The sequence below is a fragment of the Somniosus microcephalus genome, chromosome 11, assembly GCF_052327205.1.
Source record: "Somniosus microcephalus isolate GS21.2 chromosome 11, FLI_Smic_1.0, whole genome shotgun sequence".
In the NCBI taxonomy this organism is placed as follows: domain Eukaryota; kingdom Metazoa; phylum Chordata; class Chondrichthyes; order Squaliformes; family Somniosidae; genus Somniosus; species Somniosus microcephalus.
Window position 1 is genome coordinate 174,831,941 of NC_140997.1, and position 18,473 is coordinate 174,850,413.

Here is an 18,473-nt window from a genome sequence, read left to right on the forward strand (position 1 = left end):
CTACTGCTTGATCACAACAGCTGTTGAAGTAAGAATAGTGAATAGGAAAAAAGTACACATTGAATATTGTTGATAGGAACATTGAGATATAAAATAATGTAATACTAAAATTGATCTTTTACATTTTTTACCTCGGAGGTCAGATATTGCCTTTTTACAATGCATGGCTTAAATAATCATGAGTGTTCAAGATGATTAAAATTTAGTACGTACATGTTGCACTCCACATAGATTAATTTTACACAGTCTTTTCTGACATTTTCACATTTGATTTCATACTCGTGTTTTGCATAGTTTAGATAAATTTCTACTAAATATATTTCATTAATGCCTAATTATTTTCAGTTTGGATGTTATTAGCAGCAGCATGTTTGGTGTGAGTCATTAAAAGATTTTTGAATTAGAAAAATTATTGTAAGAATCATAGAATGATACAGCACAGAAGGAGGCTATTCAGCCCATCATGCCTGTGCTGGCTCTTTAAAAGAACTATCCAGTTAGTCCCACTCCCCTGCTTTTTCCCCATAGCCCTGTAAATCTTTACCCTTCAAGTATTTATCCAATTCATCAAAGATCACTTTCTTAAAGAATTCTAAATTATGTTCCTATTTATATCGATTTTGTGTGATAGACAAAATATTACATTGTGAGTTTAATATCTGTCTGCTTGCAGATCTATTTACTAAATCATAATATGTGCTCTTAATGTGTAATTGTCATTTTAGAAATGATTCTCTTGAAAAAGTATGGTTGAATACTTTTGTGAATGCTTCAGCAGTTTTTGATTGCACTGCAGTTATGACTTGTTATGCAATATATCTAAAAGTAATTATATATTTTGTAGAAAAGCTGTTACAACACCTTCAATTAAATACTTGTGGTACAGCTTTATCTGCATCTAGAGTATATTTTATTTTGTCAGTATAATGCAGCTTCAGTTGGCAAATCAAAATAAATTTGACCTAGCCGAAGTCTAGCAGCTCTTGGTGTGCATTTGACCGAGCTGAAAATATGAAATATGTTCTTTCGAGACCCTGATGGCCAGTTCAGACTCTGAGATTTGATAGCACAGGTGGTGCTAATATAGGACAGACCCCTAGGCACTTGTAGTCCAGAGTTGTACAGATTGTAAGCTGTCTGAGTCCATATGGCAGTCTGTCCCCTTCTGCAAAAGGCACTGGAGTTGTGCCTGCAGGTGGAATGGTCAGTGTAGTATATGCAAAAGAAAATCTTTAAACATTACCACCCTGTTCTGAACAAAGAGCAAATAGGTTTCTAATACGCTCAGCTTAATTTAATTTACTATTTATTTTCTTTTGCATGATTAGATATTAGCATTTCCAATTTGTCTTTTGTTCAATTTATGATCTTCATAATTTCTGTATAAAGGTTCATAATTTGTCCTTTAAGAGTGCAAGATTGCAAATAAAATCTGTTGTTGAAATATACTGTGGCAAAATGTTGCACTGACATGAAGGAAGAATTAAAGTTCACTAAATTGATGTATTCATCCCTCTCTGTCTTTTTTTCTATTTCAACTAAATCGTAATTTTGGATTAACAATCATTCCATTTCCATTAGTTGAGAATGAAATATCACATTTAATAAACATATCTGATATAATTTGAACCTACAAAAATAAGCTATTTGGTCTAGCAGTTTCATTTGAGTTTTGCCTGACTATTAATTCTTTATCTTAATTTTATTATTTTTAAACCATACCCTCAGTTAAAAATAAAAGTTATTTCATAGAAAAATGTTTTGGACCTTTACTTTGATGTGTAGTTTCTGAGTAAAGAAACAGCATTGACTCCAGCACTGCCAGATATTTTTGTGGTACATTTCATTAGGTCTTGCGTGGCAGCTGAATGGTACGGTTCATGGAAGTGTAGCATCTTACTGTAAGGTAGCCAGTTCATCTGCAGCAATGATTTATCTTCCCACCCTGGATGTCACCTCTGGGTTCCCTAAAGATCTGTCCCATGCCCCCTTTTCTTCCTCCTCTATATGCTACCCCTCAGTGACATCATCTACAGATATGGTGCCACCTTCCATATGTATGTTGGTGATATCCAGCTCTACCTCTCCACTGCTTCCATTAACCCACCTCCATTATGTCAGACTATTTGACATCCAGTCATGGTTGACTCACAACTTCCTTCAATGGCACATTGGGAAAACTGAAGCACCATTTTTGTCCCCCATCACAAACTCCAACTCTCTCCCCGACCACACGCTCAGACGGAACCATGTCATGCAACACTTTTAACATCTTGTTCGACTGAGACCTGCGCTTCAAACCCCACTTTCTACTATTACCAACATCTCGACGCCTGCAACTTTGCTTGTGTTAACCCTTACCACAGCCCCTCTGTTGCTTGTCTCATCCCTAAATTAGATTATTCCAAAGAATGCCTTACCAGCCTCCCATCCTCCATAAGCTCCAACATATCCAAAACTCGGGTGCCTATATCCATTCCTGCATTAGGTCCACTCACCCAACCTCCATAACCTGCATTGGATCCCCCTCCCCCATAGTACATTAAATTAAAAATGTTCATCCTTGTCTTCAAATCATTCCATGGACCCATCTCTTCCAGCCTAATATCTCGTTCCACATCCTTTGGTGCTCTGACTGTGGCCTATTGTGCATCCCTCCCTCCCTTCACCCAACCTTTGGTGGTGGAACATCAGTTACATTAGCCATACTCTAACAAATTCCCTAAACCCCTCCCTGTCACCACTTCTTCATTCACCATTAAAAACCTATTCAAACCCCATTTGAAAACTTGCATTTATATGGAAAAGCATCCCAAGGTGCTTCAGAGAGGTAAGCGACAAATGGAGGAACATTGGTCAAAGGTGAGTATTAAGGAGGGCTTTAAACAAGGAGAGGAAGGTTTAAGGAGGGAACTCAAGAATGTGCAGCCTAGGCAGCTGAAGATTAAGCTTTCTATCTCTCCCTCCATGACTTGTTATCCATTTCCCTATTTATTTCCGTTGTGATGAACTTTGGCCGTGATTTTTCCTATCGATGCGGCTTGGGGGTGGGACAGCTGCCTTCCGGGTTCCAGTCCCGCCCCCAATGACATCAGATGTGATTTTGCGTCAATTGGCCCTGTTAAGCCTGCCCTGCAGGCTTGCCGGGCAATTAAGAGGAAGCCGGTGTCAGTTGATGACGTGTCATCTGCCAGTTTTCTCAAAGTGGCCACACACTTTTTTTTGACAGCTGATTTTTCCGTGTTTGACAGCATTGAGGTGCTGCAAACACTGACAATCACTGTACAAAGGTGAGCCCTTTCATCCAGGCTCTCCAGTGACTCCCTCCTTAGGCTAGAACAGATGGCAGCTGCAGGTGAGGTTACAAAAGCGATCTGTCACTGGTGAGAGCGGTTCTCCCAATGAGGTGGGACTACATACACAATCTAAAACTTGTCACCTACAGAAAAGTGTAAATGCATTAAAAATGATTTTCCCAACATTTTCTTACCTCTGAAACTCACCAGTGTACCATTGGATCCTTCACACCACTTCTGCAGCTGTCATCAATGCAGAAACATTACAGTAGACCCACAGCACGCCACACTTGCCAGGCGTGGTATCTGGATGTCAGGAAGCCCGCAGTAGACCTGTCAAAATTGCAAAAAGCCTCTTAACTGCCTGTTAACAACCTGTTAACAAGCAATTAAGTGTCCATAATCTTCCTGCTGCTATGTGTCGGGTCCTTGCGCAATTCGGGGATCCGACACCTGGGAGGCTTGTTTGGAGGTGGCTTGATAGCGGGTTTTCGATCCACTGTCAATCTTTGCAATTTTGCCGGATGTCCCACCTCTAAACCCGCCCCCTGAGCGCCGGCAAAATTCCAGTCTTTGAGACACTTAAATGCAAGTTGTTGTTGTTATTGCTGCTGTCATTGCTTCTGCTCCTTATCAGTTGAGTCAGGATGAATATTTCCAACTGAAGCTTTAAGGGGCAGAGGCTTGTTTTTTCTTTTTGTTGAGTAGTGCAGAGTAATTTTCCGATATGCTGTACTAGTCGGCAAGTTTTCACGGTGCCAGCACGTATTCAGAAAATTAGCCCTTGGTGCCAGCTTTAGTTTTGGAAATGCTGTACAGATGCAAAGTCATCAAGCTGTAGGCTTATTACTGTGTGCTATTAAGCTTTTGGTAAAAGATAAAGGCCCTGAAATTTAATGGGAGCTCGCTCTCCCAGTTATGTGTCAGTCTTGTCTCAGTGGTAGCACTCTCGCCTCTAAGTCAGAAGGTTGTGGGTTCAAATCGCACTCCTGAGACTTGAGCAAATAATCTAAGCAGGTACTTCAGTGCAATACTGAGGTAATGGTGCACTGTCGAAGATGCCATCTTTCGGATGAAACCAAGGTCCCGTATGACCTCACAGGTGGACGCAAAAGATCCCACGGCATTATTCAAAGGAGAGCAGAGGAGTTTTCCTGGTGTCCTGGCAAACATGTAACCCTCAACGAGCACCTAAAAACAGATGATTTTTGGGATGTTCTGATGTCGTAAAAGGTGCTATAGAAATGCAAGTCTTTGTTTTGTTTTTTCTCCCACTGACGAGAAATTGTCAGAACCCCAAGGGAAAGAGTTCAAAACGGCCATTTACACTGTTTCCCTGGGAGTTCCACTGAAGTTATGGTGGAAGATGAGAAGAATCCCTATGGAATGTCAGGATCATAATTAATACTTACAAGATGTTGGAAAAGGTAATTTATTTGATAAAATTATGACAGTTATTTCTAAATCTAAAATTGAATGGGAGTAGGATTGACAAAGGACAGCAGTGGGGAGATGGCTCAAATACTGATGCTTTATTTGCTGTGGTAAATTCATTGAGAGCCTTTAACTAATGCCTCCACATCATAAGACAGAAATATGTGGAAAAATGTATTTCTTGTTTTAATCGACATATGTTTGGGTGGAAGATTTTGTTTGTGCATCGTAAACATGTTTATAAGGAACATATTTTAATTTTGCAACACCTGGTTCGCAGAGCAAATCATTTCATTTGGTGATCAGTTTACCTATTAGAAACTTCTGGATAGCTTGCTGTAAAGTCGAACTGTCCAATCCAAAGCCGATGAATGATAATTGTTTAGCACGTAACTTTACAGTGGAGAACTGTAATTTTAGAGTTGCAAGCCTAAGTCCTAAAATCTCTGCAGTTCATGGGTGAGATACTAAATGGAGTACTTTACAGCAGCGTTACTGCCCCAAAGAAAGACTTCTCTTGTCAGCTGATCATAAAGGAATATTGCAGATCAAACTGTTCCAACCTTAGGTAAAAGATTAAATGCTCTTGCTTCAGTAAGTTAAGAAATGGAACAAAACCATAGTCTATATGTTTTGTTTTTAGACTAAATCCATTTTGGAGACAAACTTCTAACCGAACCTCCTTTGTATTCACCCCTTTGGCCGTGGCTATGATTTTGGTATTTATGCAATTTTGGGTTGGAGTGATATCAGTGCCCATCTTTGACCTGTGATGCATTTTCTAGGCAAGCATTGATACTGCGATAACACAGTCATCTGTGTCCTTCCACAGCATGGATTGAAGTCCAGAGGTGTGTACCAATGCAAAATTCTGAGTGGCACTCAGAGCAATTCTCTTAAGAGTAGCTTGAGAAATGGGTATTAATGTAAGCTCAAAGCTGCATTATTTCCCAATAAAATATATAAAAAGACATTTCTAAAATGCTGGTTAAAATAAAAAATCTCCTGCAAACATTTCAAAGTCATTTTCATTTTGTTTTGAAGTTTGAGTTGATACTCGTGCCAACTGAAAGATAACATGGACCAGAAATTTGGGTCGGGGGCTTCCCGCGGGTGCAAGCCCCCGATCTGCACTTACCTTGTGCGCCGGCCGTTGAGCTCTGGGCCCCTGTGGAATTCCGATCCGGGGTCTGGCCCAGCTGCCGACGCGCAGTGCTTGCGTATCCCAGGGGCGCAGTTAGTTCGATGCGTCCCCTGGAATCACGTGGGCCATGGGGAGCCAATCGGAGCAGGGAATGCTCCATTCATAAGTCTGACAGGAAGTGCTGTCAAGACTTATAAATACTACGGCCCCAAAATAGCACTAAATCTTCAAATAAATTTTTTAAAAATTACATTTTTTAAATAAACTATAAATTACATGAAATAACTATTTTAAACAATAATTTAAATTTTTGAAAAAAATAATTTTATTTTCTATAGGGGCTAAAAATAACCTTGCCTTGCTTTAAAGTATTTAAAAGTAATAAACCTGTGGAAAAAATGTTTTAATTTTAATTAATTCACCCCTTACCTTGTAAAAAGCAGGCCTTACGCCTGCTTTTTACATTTCTAACTTCTGCAGGCTTACCCTCACGGGAAAACCTGTATAAATTTTTTTTTTTTTTTAATTGTTCGATGCGCACGCGCAGCCTCTCCCGCGCACGCGTTCGACCTCTGAACCTCTTCGTTCAGAGGAGCGGAAGTGCCGGTTTCCCGCGCATGCGCAGTGCATGCAGGAAACCGGCACTTCCATTGGGCCTACGGGTGAGTACCTCGTGCGTACTCAACCCGTGGAGACCCGAATTTCTGGGCCAAAAACTTTACAAGAAGGATGTGGGTAAAAGAGCAGACTAAGCAGTTTGTTAGAATGTAATCAAATTCAGGCCTATATGCCTTCCCAGCCACTTAACTGGCTGAAAGTCAAGGGCCAGCGTCTTGATAGAGCTATACTGCTTAGCTTTTATACCATATCAAGGTGTTTATGTGTTGCCCTTTAACACATAAATACTTCAAACTCAATCAGTTCACCATCTATTTAACCATATAAATTAAGCTAGAATTCCCATGAATCACCAAGCAATGCACATATACCACACAATTACATTTTACTATTTTCAAAGCAAAACCCCATTGGATTTTAGAGGTGTTTAATTTGGTGAGCACTCCTGAAATTCACTAGGCTCAAGCAGATGTTAGCTACTCTTAAACCTCTATTTAAACCATCAACTTTTTTGCTTGAGAAGATCAACATGAATTGATCAGTATTATGAGCAGTACTAGGTTTCTTTCTCTGAAGGTGTGTATCTCTCCTTTAGAAATGGTATTTATGCTGGCATCATTTAAAATGATGCAGTTATATGAATGCTGTCCCAACCTGAAGCTGCAGTTTCTATCAGAGCAGGCATCAAGATTGACGGACAGTTGAACATTCGATGGCTTTAAGTGTCGATTTCCGCCCCATGGTCTTATATTATTGTAAGATGAGAAAACTATATAATTAGGAACATAGGAACAGGAGTAGGCCATTTAGCCACTCGAGCCTGTTCCACCATTCAATGAGATCATGGCTGATCTGTGACGTAACTCCACATACCTGCCATTTCCCCATATCCCTTAATACCTTTGGTTAACCAAACATCAATCTCAGATTTAAAATTAACAATTGACCTAGCATCAATTGCCGTTTGCGGAAGAGAGTTCCAAACTTCTACCACCCTTTGCGTATAAAAGTGTTTCCTAACTTCATTCCTGAAAGATCTGGCTGTAATTATTAGACTATGTTCCCTAGTCCTAGACTCTCCAACCAGCAGAAACAGTTTCTCTCTATCTACCCTATCAGTTTCCCTTAATATCTTGAAAACTTAGATCAAATTACCCCTTAACCTTTTAAATTCGAGGGAATTCAACCCTAGTTTGTGTAATCTCTCCTCGTAATCTAATCCTTGGAGTCCAGTTATCATTCTGGTAAACCTACGTTGCATTCCCTCCCAAGGCCAGTATATCCTTCCTAAGGTGTGGTGCCCAACACTGAACACAGTACTCCAGTTGTGGTCTAACCAGGGTTTTGTACAGCTGTAGCATAACTTCTACCCCCTTGTATTCTAGTCCTCTAGATATAAAGGCCAGCATTCCATTAGCCATTTTGATTATTTTCTGTGCCTATCCATGACATTTTAATGATCTATCCTTTTTTAGGTGCAAAGTGTACCTTTTGTACATCAACTCAAAATGTCTAAATTGTTTTTGAAATTGTAACACTTTATAACATTAATAATCTTTAAACAATAGTCCAGAATAAAACGTTGAGAATTGGGATGCAGTCAGATAGATGTCTCTTTGTACTGTTCTAACGAAGGGTCATCGACCTGAAACGTTAACTCTGTTTCTCTTTCCACGATGCTGCCTGTCCTGCTGAGTGTTTCCAGCATTTTCTGTTGTTATTGCCACTTTGTAAATACCATTTGCACATCACATCTCATGGAGAGCCATTAAGTACAATTCAGGAATACCAAGCTTATATGCATCAATCTAAAATTCTCAGCTGGTGGGCTGCTATACTGAGAGGCAGTGTTAGTATTGGAGCATACTATTATGCTGGCACAGTGTATTGGAACTCCAATGTGCTATGTAACAACAGGGTAGGTCACAATTTTAATAAATGGTTTCCTATGCATTGAGTCCTCAATTTCAATCTTGCCCCTGTGGGAAGGTGTCAGGATTGGCCAGGTTTTTGTCTGTAAAAGAAATGAAAAGTCAGAGGGCCAGTTTTCCTTGTGTCCTCTTGCATACTTAGCAGCTGATCATAGAGTGTCATTGGCTGATACCTGGGAACAACTCATTGACTTCACCGGGAGAGGTACTCAGCATGGTGAAACTTCATAAAAGAAAAGGTGAACAATAATAATAACGGTCCAGTTAGGATTAACTGTCATTTCTGCATTGGAGTAGATTTTGTAGTGGTATCATTCCAGATGAAAATATAAGTCTGCCTTTCACAGAAAGGTCAGCTGAATTTCATGCTTGAACTTGAAAGCAAAATTCTTGGGACCTTCACTATTTTAGTGATTTGTCAGTTGTGGAACAGATGTTACAGTTGTACCAGAGCTTCTCTGCAAGATATTTCAAATAGACTTCTGAAATGTCTTTTACCAATGAAAGTCCTGATGGCATTGAAATACATGAAGGGGGATGTGGTTTATCACTCAGTTGAACAGAGATAACATCTGACTGTTCACCACATGACCTGGATCAATTGTGTCTTGTGACTCAGATAAGTGAAGTCAAATCGTTCTTTCAGGCTGGTTATAAGAAGAAAATGAGTAATATAGGTAAATGTACTTAATATTAAATTATAAGTAGAAGTTTATTTTTAGAACCATGCTAATTTTCTTTTTAGCTTGCCCATGCTTTTCTCAGTGTCTCACCTCCCTATCGCAGTTCTCCACCATGAAGATAGGTCGACAGATTTGTGACGTCATTCCATTGCTGATCCATAAGGCGAGCCATAATAGATACACATCCACTATAAGGTGGCTAAAGGTTTACAGGATTTCTCTTTTCACATTTCCCATATAGGAATGGCCCATCCTACAATTGTGGTAGGCTGGTTAGGTCATTCATATTTACTAAGGCATGAACCTACAGTGACATGTTACCAAGTCATCGGTTGCTCAATGTAAACATGGTGATTTGTTTCTGGAAATTTTGAGTAACATAACATTTAGAATATGACAGCCATTGTCTTTTATCTTTGCTGTATTTGGAATAATCCTAAATGGTGTTCAGTATTATTAGCTTTGTATAAAGTTAACTTTTAAACCGTGAATATTTGCTTCCTGTTTTTATTGTCTTTGTAGTAAATATTACTGTAGACTATTCTAAGAAATGACTGAAGTTTGATATTAACAATGAGTGAAAGGCTGCAGTGAAGCTTGAACTCTAGTGATACGGATATAGAAATGCTATATTAAGTACTTGTCCAAGACTGAGTATTCGTTTCCTGTTTAGAAAGGACCGTGTAATGCATGCATTGTAATAATTTTAATAATCAACCTTTTTTCCCATTTCTGAACTTTCCAAAGTACATTTATTTTATTAATATAACAGTAATTTCAACTGCTGAGAGTAGATTATATACTCATAATTTATAAGCCTCTGAAAAACATTGACATTGTGCTTGTTGAACTACACTATTGTTGTAATGCGTGGACCTCTTTTATAAAGCTCTTTGATATACCACAAGTTGCATTTATTATGGATCTCTGACTAACTCATTAAACCCATTAAAACTCTGATATAGCATGACCGTGGATACAACAATTTTTAATAGCACTACTATCCCCTTTTATAACATTTCCTCCCTATAATATCATTTTTGTATGGCTCTTGTGCGTAAAGGGACTGTACTGTATATGTAGTCTCGGCTGTAGCTGAAATATACATATTTTGTTTTCCCCTCTTCAGCTTATCCCATGAGGAGCACGGGTGCAATCATCCTTTATACGGTCATGGTGTGTGTAAATGGCCAGGTTGTGAAGTAGTCTGTGACGACTTTGGACAGTTTCTAAAGTAAGTCCAGTTTTGTGTTTTCATCCATTGATTGATTGATGTTTGATTAACTTGAGAATCCAGCAGATTAATGCAGTTGACCCGAATAAAATACCACCTATGATGTACAGAGTTACAGTAAACTTGCTTGTAAAACTGCAGAACGGCAGCCATGGGAATGATGGTCTGAATCAAACTGATAGTCCCGTGTTTGTGTTGAGTGGAGGATAAAGTGTTTGTGGGGGGGATGGGAGCAGGAGCGGGAGAGGAGTAAGGCAAATAGAGTTATGCCATGCCAGTTACTTTATGTATTTAGGCTGATGTACACTTAAGCCAGTTAAAAAAAAATGAACACATGTACAATTCCATAACTGTCAATAATGGATATCATATCAGGAGAAGAAACAGATTCTGTAAGCAGTATGCATATTTATTTCCTTATTTGTTTTTTAAGCTAACTGCAATGCTGGCTCATAAACTCCTTGTTATTAATTAACTGCCAAACATAATTGAGCAACTGTACCAGTTAATTTTAGTCAATACAGTGCCAGTAGGTACTCTTATCCTGTATGATAATCAGCATTGTTTGAAAAACATTTCTTCATAGAAATTCAAATGTGAGGTTCAACAGATCAATTAATAAAGCTCTATTAATATTAATTCAGATGTTAAATCAGTTTTTTTTAATGATATCACTGTGAGAAAGTGTCATAGTACCTAAATACAAAGTGAACTCAAAACTGCAGGGCCTAGAAATTCGGTGGGCTGCACCACCAGTTAGCGCCTAAAGAGGGCACTCAGTGGCTTTAGCGCCACTGGCCACGCCTCCCGTGATATTTAGCGGGGCGCTAATGGCGGCGTTAGCCTGTAGCGCTGCGCCGCCACCGATGATGTTATCGGTGTGCGCAGCGCCCCGCTACCACCCCGATTGCGATATTTGGTAGCGCCCGCCTCTAACGCCGTTCGCAAATCGCGCCCGGTTCACGGGGCCTACCTGTGGCGGTAGTGGCGCAAATTAAGGTGGAGGTGCGGGGCGGCCATTTTTTTTGGTGGCCGCCTGCCAGCACCTCCGTCCCCGACCTCCTGATCCCACCCCCCGGGCAGTGCCGGCTGTGTCCCGAGAGCCCGGCACTTCTCCTCGGTGCCGGGCTCTTTTGCCGGCACTCGCGATCGGTCATCGCGCTGGTGCAGGCCCCTCCCCCTTAAGAAGGGGAGGAAGGCCTGCAGTACCGCAGTGCGCCGCGGCACGTTGCGCTGCGATATTCAGTTTCAGCGCCTCAAGAGGGACGCGGGGCGCCTCGAGCAGCGCCCTGCGTCCCTCTTGGGGCACTCAAGCTGAATTTCCGGCGGGCGCAATGGCTCCGATTGCAGCGGTAATTCTGGCGCCCAGACGAGTTTGGGGCTCCACCGAATTTCTAGGCCCAGATGTTTTAACCCTTTGTGAACTGCATTAGCATATAATGGGTGTTTGGTAGTCACAGAAAATGTTCATTGTAGTCAAATAATGAGGCCACTCTTGAGTTAAGAAATTCTATGCCTGATTTTATTTAGTAATTTTTACTTGATATTCACAAAAAATCATTCTAGTTAAGTAATCAAACCAATGTTAAATTTTGGAAACTGAAAAAGTTTCAGTACTCAAATGGCTAAGAGATTAGGTAATTTTTCAGGCAGTGATACAATCCCATCTGTTTTTAATACTGAAGTATACAAACAGCTTTAGAGAATGGAATGTAACACTTAAAAACAAATTACTGACACTTGACTGTTGTATTTTTACATCAGCTTCCTTTAATAAAGTTTCACATAAAATAGACCCAACTAAGATTTAAGCTGTATGGAAAATGAAAGAAAGACTTATTATGAGTGATTTTTTGAACTTGTTTTTATTAGCTCACTGTGGCGTAGTTCAGTTGTTTGTCTAGACTATTCAGACTCAGCAAAGAATTTAAAGAAAAACTTTTAATTACAAAGAGACTTCTATTTAATGTGTTCCATGGCCTTCAGAATTCTCCAAGTGTAGATTCAAAACACTTCCGCATGAATTTGCAGTGTTGGTGTTTTGCAATTTTAAGAAGAATATGTTAAACAACTACATATATGGAAGAGTCAATCTGTGCAGTAAATTGTGAACCTTTTCAGCACTCATTTGATTCTTCAGAATTTTTTGAGAAGACAATTAGATAAAGCATTATCTCTATTAGAACCCGTTGTTCACACATGACATTTTTCCTTCCCAAAATAAGTTATTTTAAGCCATAATAACAACAGAAAATGCTGGAAAAACTCAGCAGGCCAGGCAACATCCATGGAGAGAAATTAGAATCGACGTTTCGGGTCTAACCCTTTTTCAAAACTGGAAAGGAAATGAAATAGATCGAAAGGCAGGGCTGGGGAGGGAACAAAAGAAGTGAATAGACATTAAGAGGTATTCAAAACAAGACGAGATGGTGCTAGGACAAAAGACGGCTCAGATTAGGTGTGAAATGTACTGGCAGAATGAGAGACAGCTGCCATGTTAAAAAAGGAGATGGGGGGGGGGAGGGAAAACCCAAAACAAAGGGGTGGGGAAATTTTTTTTAAGTAAAAATGTGATAGGGGCCGAGGTTATGATCTGAAATTGTTGAACTCGATATTGAGTCCGGAAGGCTGCAAAGTGCCTAATCAGAAGATGAGGTGCTGTTCCTCGAGTTTACGTTGAGCTTCCGTGGAACAATGAAAGAGGCCAAGGACAGTGAGATCCGAGTGGGAATGGAGCGGTGAATTAAAATGACAGGCGACCGGAAGCTCGGGGTCACCCTTACGGACTGAACGGAGGTGTTCCGCAAAGCGGTCACCCAATCTGCGTTTGGTCTCCCCAATGTAGAGGAGACCACATCGTGAGCAGTGAATACAGTATACTAGATTGCAAGAAGTACAAGTAAATCGCTGTTTTACCTGGAAGGGGTGTTTGGGGCCCTGGACAGTGGGAGTGGGGGAGGTATAGGGGCAGGTGTTACATCTCCTACGCTTGCACGGGAAGGTGCCAGGCGAAGGGGAAGGGGTGCTGGGGGTGATAGAGGAGTGGACTAGGGTGTCTCGGAGGGAGCGGTCCCTACGGAATGCTGAAAGGGGAGGGGAGGGGAAGATGCGGTTGGTGGTGGGATCACTTTGGAGGTAGCGGAAATGGCGGAGGATGATCGTTGAATGTGGAGGCTTTTTAAGCCATGTTCAGGGGGTGTTCAGCTTCATCAGGTGTATTGATATTGGTTGAGATTTTTTTGTGTACAAAACCAATTGCAGTACTTATTATTTCAGGATGATTCAGCTGTCCAAATTTAGCAGTTGATTGGTAGTGTAAAACCTTTGGTACAGTGGTCCAGAAGGGTCAGAGTGACCCATATGCCACAGTGCCCTCTAGTGACACTAGAATTAAAACATTGATAACTTACTTTTCAATTGAAGATCAATAGATTCTTTCATGTTTTTTTTTAAATTCCCTTTATTAAAATTAAATATAGTTTAAAAAAAGTCAAGGGCAAAATTAATGTTGCATCTTTTAGGTGAAACTTATTGAGCAAATGGAAAATTAAGGAAAAAAGCTTTGCACTTGTTCACTTACTCTCTTTTACTGGTTATGACTTTTTTTTAATGCTTTTCTTATTTTAAATAAAATGAGATGAAATACATAAACTATGGCCAGAATTTTCTTTGGGGGGTGGTGGTGATCCGAGGCAGGCAGGAAACCTGGAGGCCGGGTTTCCCGCAGGCCCTGCCGACTTTACTGGCAGGGCCTAATTTGAATGTGGGGCCTCGGTTTCTCGCCCGCAGCCAGCCAGCTTGAGAGGCTGGCTGGCTGCGGGCAGGTAGGCCTCAGTTGCGAGGAGTCAGTCTGAGGAAGGGATCGTGGGAGGGGGGTCGGCAATCGGCGGGTGGGGGGAAGGGGAGAAAGGATCAGCGGGGGCTGGGGTGGTTGCAGGATTGGCCAGGGATCGGGGGAGGGGGCAGATGGAGGATCGGGGCCGGCCTCCTCATCATTGGGGGAGTGGGGGGGGGGAGGCAGGCCTGTGGGGTGATCGGAGGCCTCAGTGGGGGGTCTCCACTCGCGGGGGGTGGGTATGGTCGGGACCCTGGATCCAGGAGGTAGGTATAAATCCACTTACCTCCTGGATGCAGCAGTCCCCGCCTGTTTAACTGCTGGGTTTCACAAATTGCGTGAAACCTGTCCACAGGCAGTTAAATTCAAAATGAACAGTGAGAAAGAGGCTTCCAGCCTCATTACAATATTTAAATGGAGGTAATGCCCCTCGGGAGCAGGTTGGTCGCCTTTCCTCCACCACCCGCCCCCACCCCCCAATCCCACCTCCGGCAAAACCGGAAGTGAGCAGGTTGGAGGGGGTATCCGGTCCGGAATCCCATTTTTAACAATTTAACTGCCTGTGGAACCCAACCTTTATTTTAATGGGAAAATTCCAGCCTATGGGCTGGATTTTCATTTGAGGAGGCGTGTAGGAGGTGGGACTACAACTCTCGGGGTTGTAGTCCCGCTTCCATCGAGTTGTGGCCAACCCATGCGATTTTCACTTGATTGACCTTGTTGAGCCCGCCCAGCGGGCTCAGCAGGCCAATTAAGGGCCACCTGACAACAGGTGACGTCACAGATTGACATTTCATCTGTCAAAGATGAAATATCACGGTTTGACAGCTGTTTGAAGCTGTCAAACACTGACAATCTGTACTCCAAGTTAATTCCTTCCTCTCAGGCTGATTTAGAGATCTCTCCAGAACAGAAAGCTGAATGCTGCAACTTTTGACAGCTCGCGGCCATTCTGCTTTCTGTGCCGGTGAGATGAGGGACTCCTGAGACCTGAAGGAAGGAAGGCTGTAAAGGTAAGTAAATGTAAGTAAAACTTCTTTAAACACTTTACACACACCAAACACACTTACCTCTGCACTCATGCACCCATCACTCACCTGAACACGGGACATCTCGAACCCTTCAGCCCAACGGTCCGCCTCGCTAACTTGGCGTGGTTTGGAGCCATCGGGAATCCCACACTTCAGCAATAAAAATAGGGATTAGGCTAAAAACCGGCTGTTAACTACCTGTTAACAGGCAGTTAATTGGCACTAATCCCCTTCCCGCCTCGGGGAGGCGGGTCCCAGCACAGGTCGGGTATCCGCCTCCTTTGAAACTGGCATGGGGGCGGGATGGGTTCATGCCCCCCGATTTCGAGATTTTAACCCCCCCACACGCCTCCAATCCCGCCTCCATGGCCCAATGAAAATCCTGCCCTATGTGTTAGTTTGGGGCAAATTGATCATTTAATATATTTTGTTTTATTTATTTAAAAAATCCTCCTAGTGTTAAAGTTCGAAGATTCAAAACCCAGGAGATCTTGGGAGTACAAGCCTTGAATGACACTGAGCTGGGGCTGCAGACTAGCTAGGCACAGCAGAAAGGTGACTGCAACCGAGATACAAAGAGATCGGGAAGATGGAAGGGAAAATGGGGTAGAGAAAGGAGAAAGAGACGATGTAGAATTCAGCAGGGAACCTGGCATTTGGCCATTACATAGGCAGTAGAGGGGTGTAAATAGAAATACAATAATCAGTTGCGTGACGTACCTTTTCATGGTCTTGAGAGGAAATTAGAAAAAATATAACAAATCATGCCAGGCGCCAACTCCACATGCAACTGAAAGAGGCCCATGGAACTAGACCTCCTGAGATTCGCAAAAATCACAAGACTTTTGAAAATTGCAACTAGTTGAAAACTCTGGTGGCACTAATTAAAAGATGACATTAATTATTTTAAAGTCTGAATATATGTGGATCAAAATTGATTTTAACAACTGAAAATGAACCTCAAATATTAACCAATGTTGATACTGTATTGTAAAGAAAATATGCAGAAGTGAAAATTCAGTTTCGTTCATTGTAAACCAATGCCACCTGTTGATTTAACAATAATAGATTCTTTTTGAATTCCTCAGACTTGTTCATTTTTGTAATATTTTGTTGGCCTTTAAAATCTTGTTTAAAATATTTTAAAGCATAAGTGTGGCCTTTCAGTGTAGCCTAAATATAGTGTAGCCTTTTATCAACACAATGTAAGTATACTTACAGAAGAAGATTCTGTCTCACATTTATATAACACCTAAATTATTAACTAATTCAGAAGTATACGAAAAAATTACAAATAACTATAGTACTCATGGCAATGGGACTAGAGTAGGACCTCAGTTTCAGCCAAGGAAACGTGTTATTAATAAAGGTGATCACCACAACTGTAGCAGACATCAGATTCTGCTGGGATGATATCAATGTACTGTATTTCATGCTAAAATTGCAAAATGTATGGATAATGTACACTTTGCAATTTTAGCATGAAACAAGTTACTGGGGACTGTAATTTTGCTGTATAGCACTCAGAAATTTGAGAGTCAAACCTGCTGTATGTAAAAGCTAGTAGGGGCCCCCCCTTTTTACCATATTTGAGTCATATATAAAGTATTTTAAATTGCACGATGAACCTTCCACTTAGTTCTTCAAAACCACAATTTATGATTATATATCAGAAGTGCATAGCTGGAAATTTTTAACTGGTTTCCTGAAGGACAGCAGATTTTAAAGTACCTGAAATGGTTCGTCCTGTTAAAATGGGTGCTGGGATTTTACCAGGAGGGAAGATGAGATCATACATAGCAGCTTCAAATTGGCTACAAGTTAGAGAAGTGGTTCAGACAGGTCAAACTACTTTTAAATATCACTGGGTGGAGAGAACTTTGTTGCTAATATTGATATTAATTTTCTGTTTTTTCCCCTCTTGCCTGTAACCTGTAAATTCAGTTCAGCCAAAATAAACACAGCAGGATCAATCACTTGCCCCAGATTTCAACTGCTATTTCTGCCTAATATGTAATTAAAAATAATCATGGATTAATTCTTAAATTGGAAATAATGCCTGCCTTCATAAATTACATTGGTTGTTTGTAGGTATTAGCTGACTGGGAAATCCACACTTATTAATGTGAATCCTAAAAGATCTGTTGTTTCCTGCCACTGGCCAAGGATACATAAAATATTTCTGGTTATTTGTTAATATTTATATCTGTATTTAGTTGAAATGTGGGAAAAGCCTTGAGATGATGGTAAACTGACTAGATGGAAGAAGGCCCAGCTTTGTCCCATGAAAGGGTCTCTATTTAGTTGGTTGTTTTATTGCAGCAATTTACATTAGCAACTGTCATTTCACTAGAAAGCTTTTGCATACACTTCATCTGAGGTCTAAAAAGTGACACATGCCAACATTCATAGTCTCTCTTTATGTCAATTCCACACTTTTATAGCCTTTTTATTTAAACCACATTTCACTGAGCTGCATTAGAGCATATTTGAATATTTCATTTCCTATTAATTATGCACTGTGACCCACGCTGTCATTACGAGAAGAGAGTGACCCATCTAATGTAACAAAGTCCGCAAAGAATTGTTGATGTTCCTGCCGATGGGAGAAAAATCCTGAACTGAACTGTGGCCAGGTGTGGTCAGTCCACTGCTGTGATGTGTAGTAAATGACAGAAATGAATTTCAGAAAGCAAGCACGAACGACATTTTGCTAAACTGCCGAGCTGAGCATGAAGGCATGCTTAGTGACAGTGACCTACATGGTCATTGAAGATCTGATATAATTTATGATATATATAATATATTGGATCCATTAGTGAGCATAATGAAGTAGTGAAATGAAAGGGTATTTGTGAAATCAGTTCAAACATCCTGCTAGGATTATGATTAAATGATTAATGAAATGCTACTGCATAAGCATTTTCAAACAGTAATTCATGCAGAGGCTGATAAAAATCCTCCAATCATATTTCCTTCACATGCGAACCTTATCTAGACCATTTTATATAAATCATGAAATATGCTGTCTGCTGGCAAGGTACTTATTTAGATTAGTTATAAACGTGCAGAAAAAGGGAACATCTTCGCAGTATAAAATAATCATGCATAATTATATTCATAATTCAAGCTTGTGACAGATTCCATCTTTCTTATTCTTGTTGTCCTTTGCCTTCATTCTGGCTTCATTTGATTTCTGTTATCTTGATGACATAATTAACTGTTAAAGCTCAGAAAATAAGGAGACCTTCGAGAAGAAAAAGGTTG

General features: G+C 40.7%; 1 protein-coding gene across 7 annotated transcripts in view; it reads left to right on the plus strand.

Moving 5' to 3' along the window:
* foxp1b (forkhead box P1b) overlaps nt 1–18,473 on the plus strand; it is a 581,092-nt gene that overhangs the window by 494,692 nt on the left and 67,927 nt on the right. For all 7 annotated transcript variants that reach the window (XM_086001439.1, XM_086001441.1, XM_086001437.1 and 4 more), the window contains one exon: nt 10,236–10,340. In XM_086001439.1, coding sequence (XP_085857565.1) covers nt 10,236–10,340 — 105 coding nt within the window. The remainder of the gene's footprint in view (nt 1–10,235; nt 10,341–18,473) is intronic.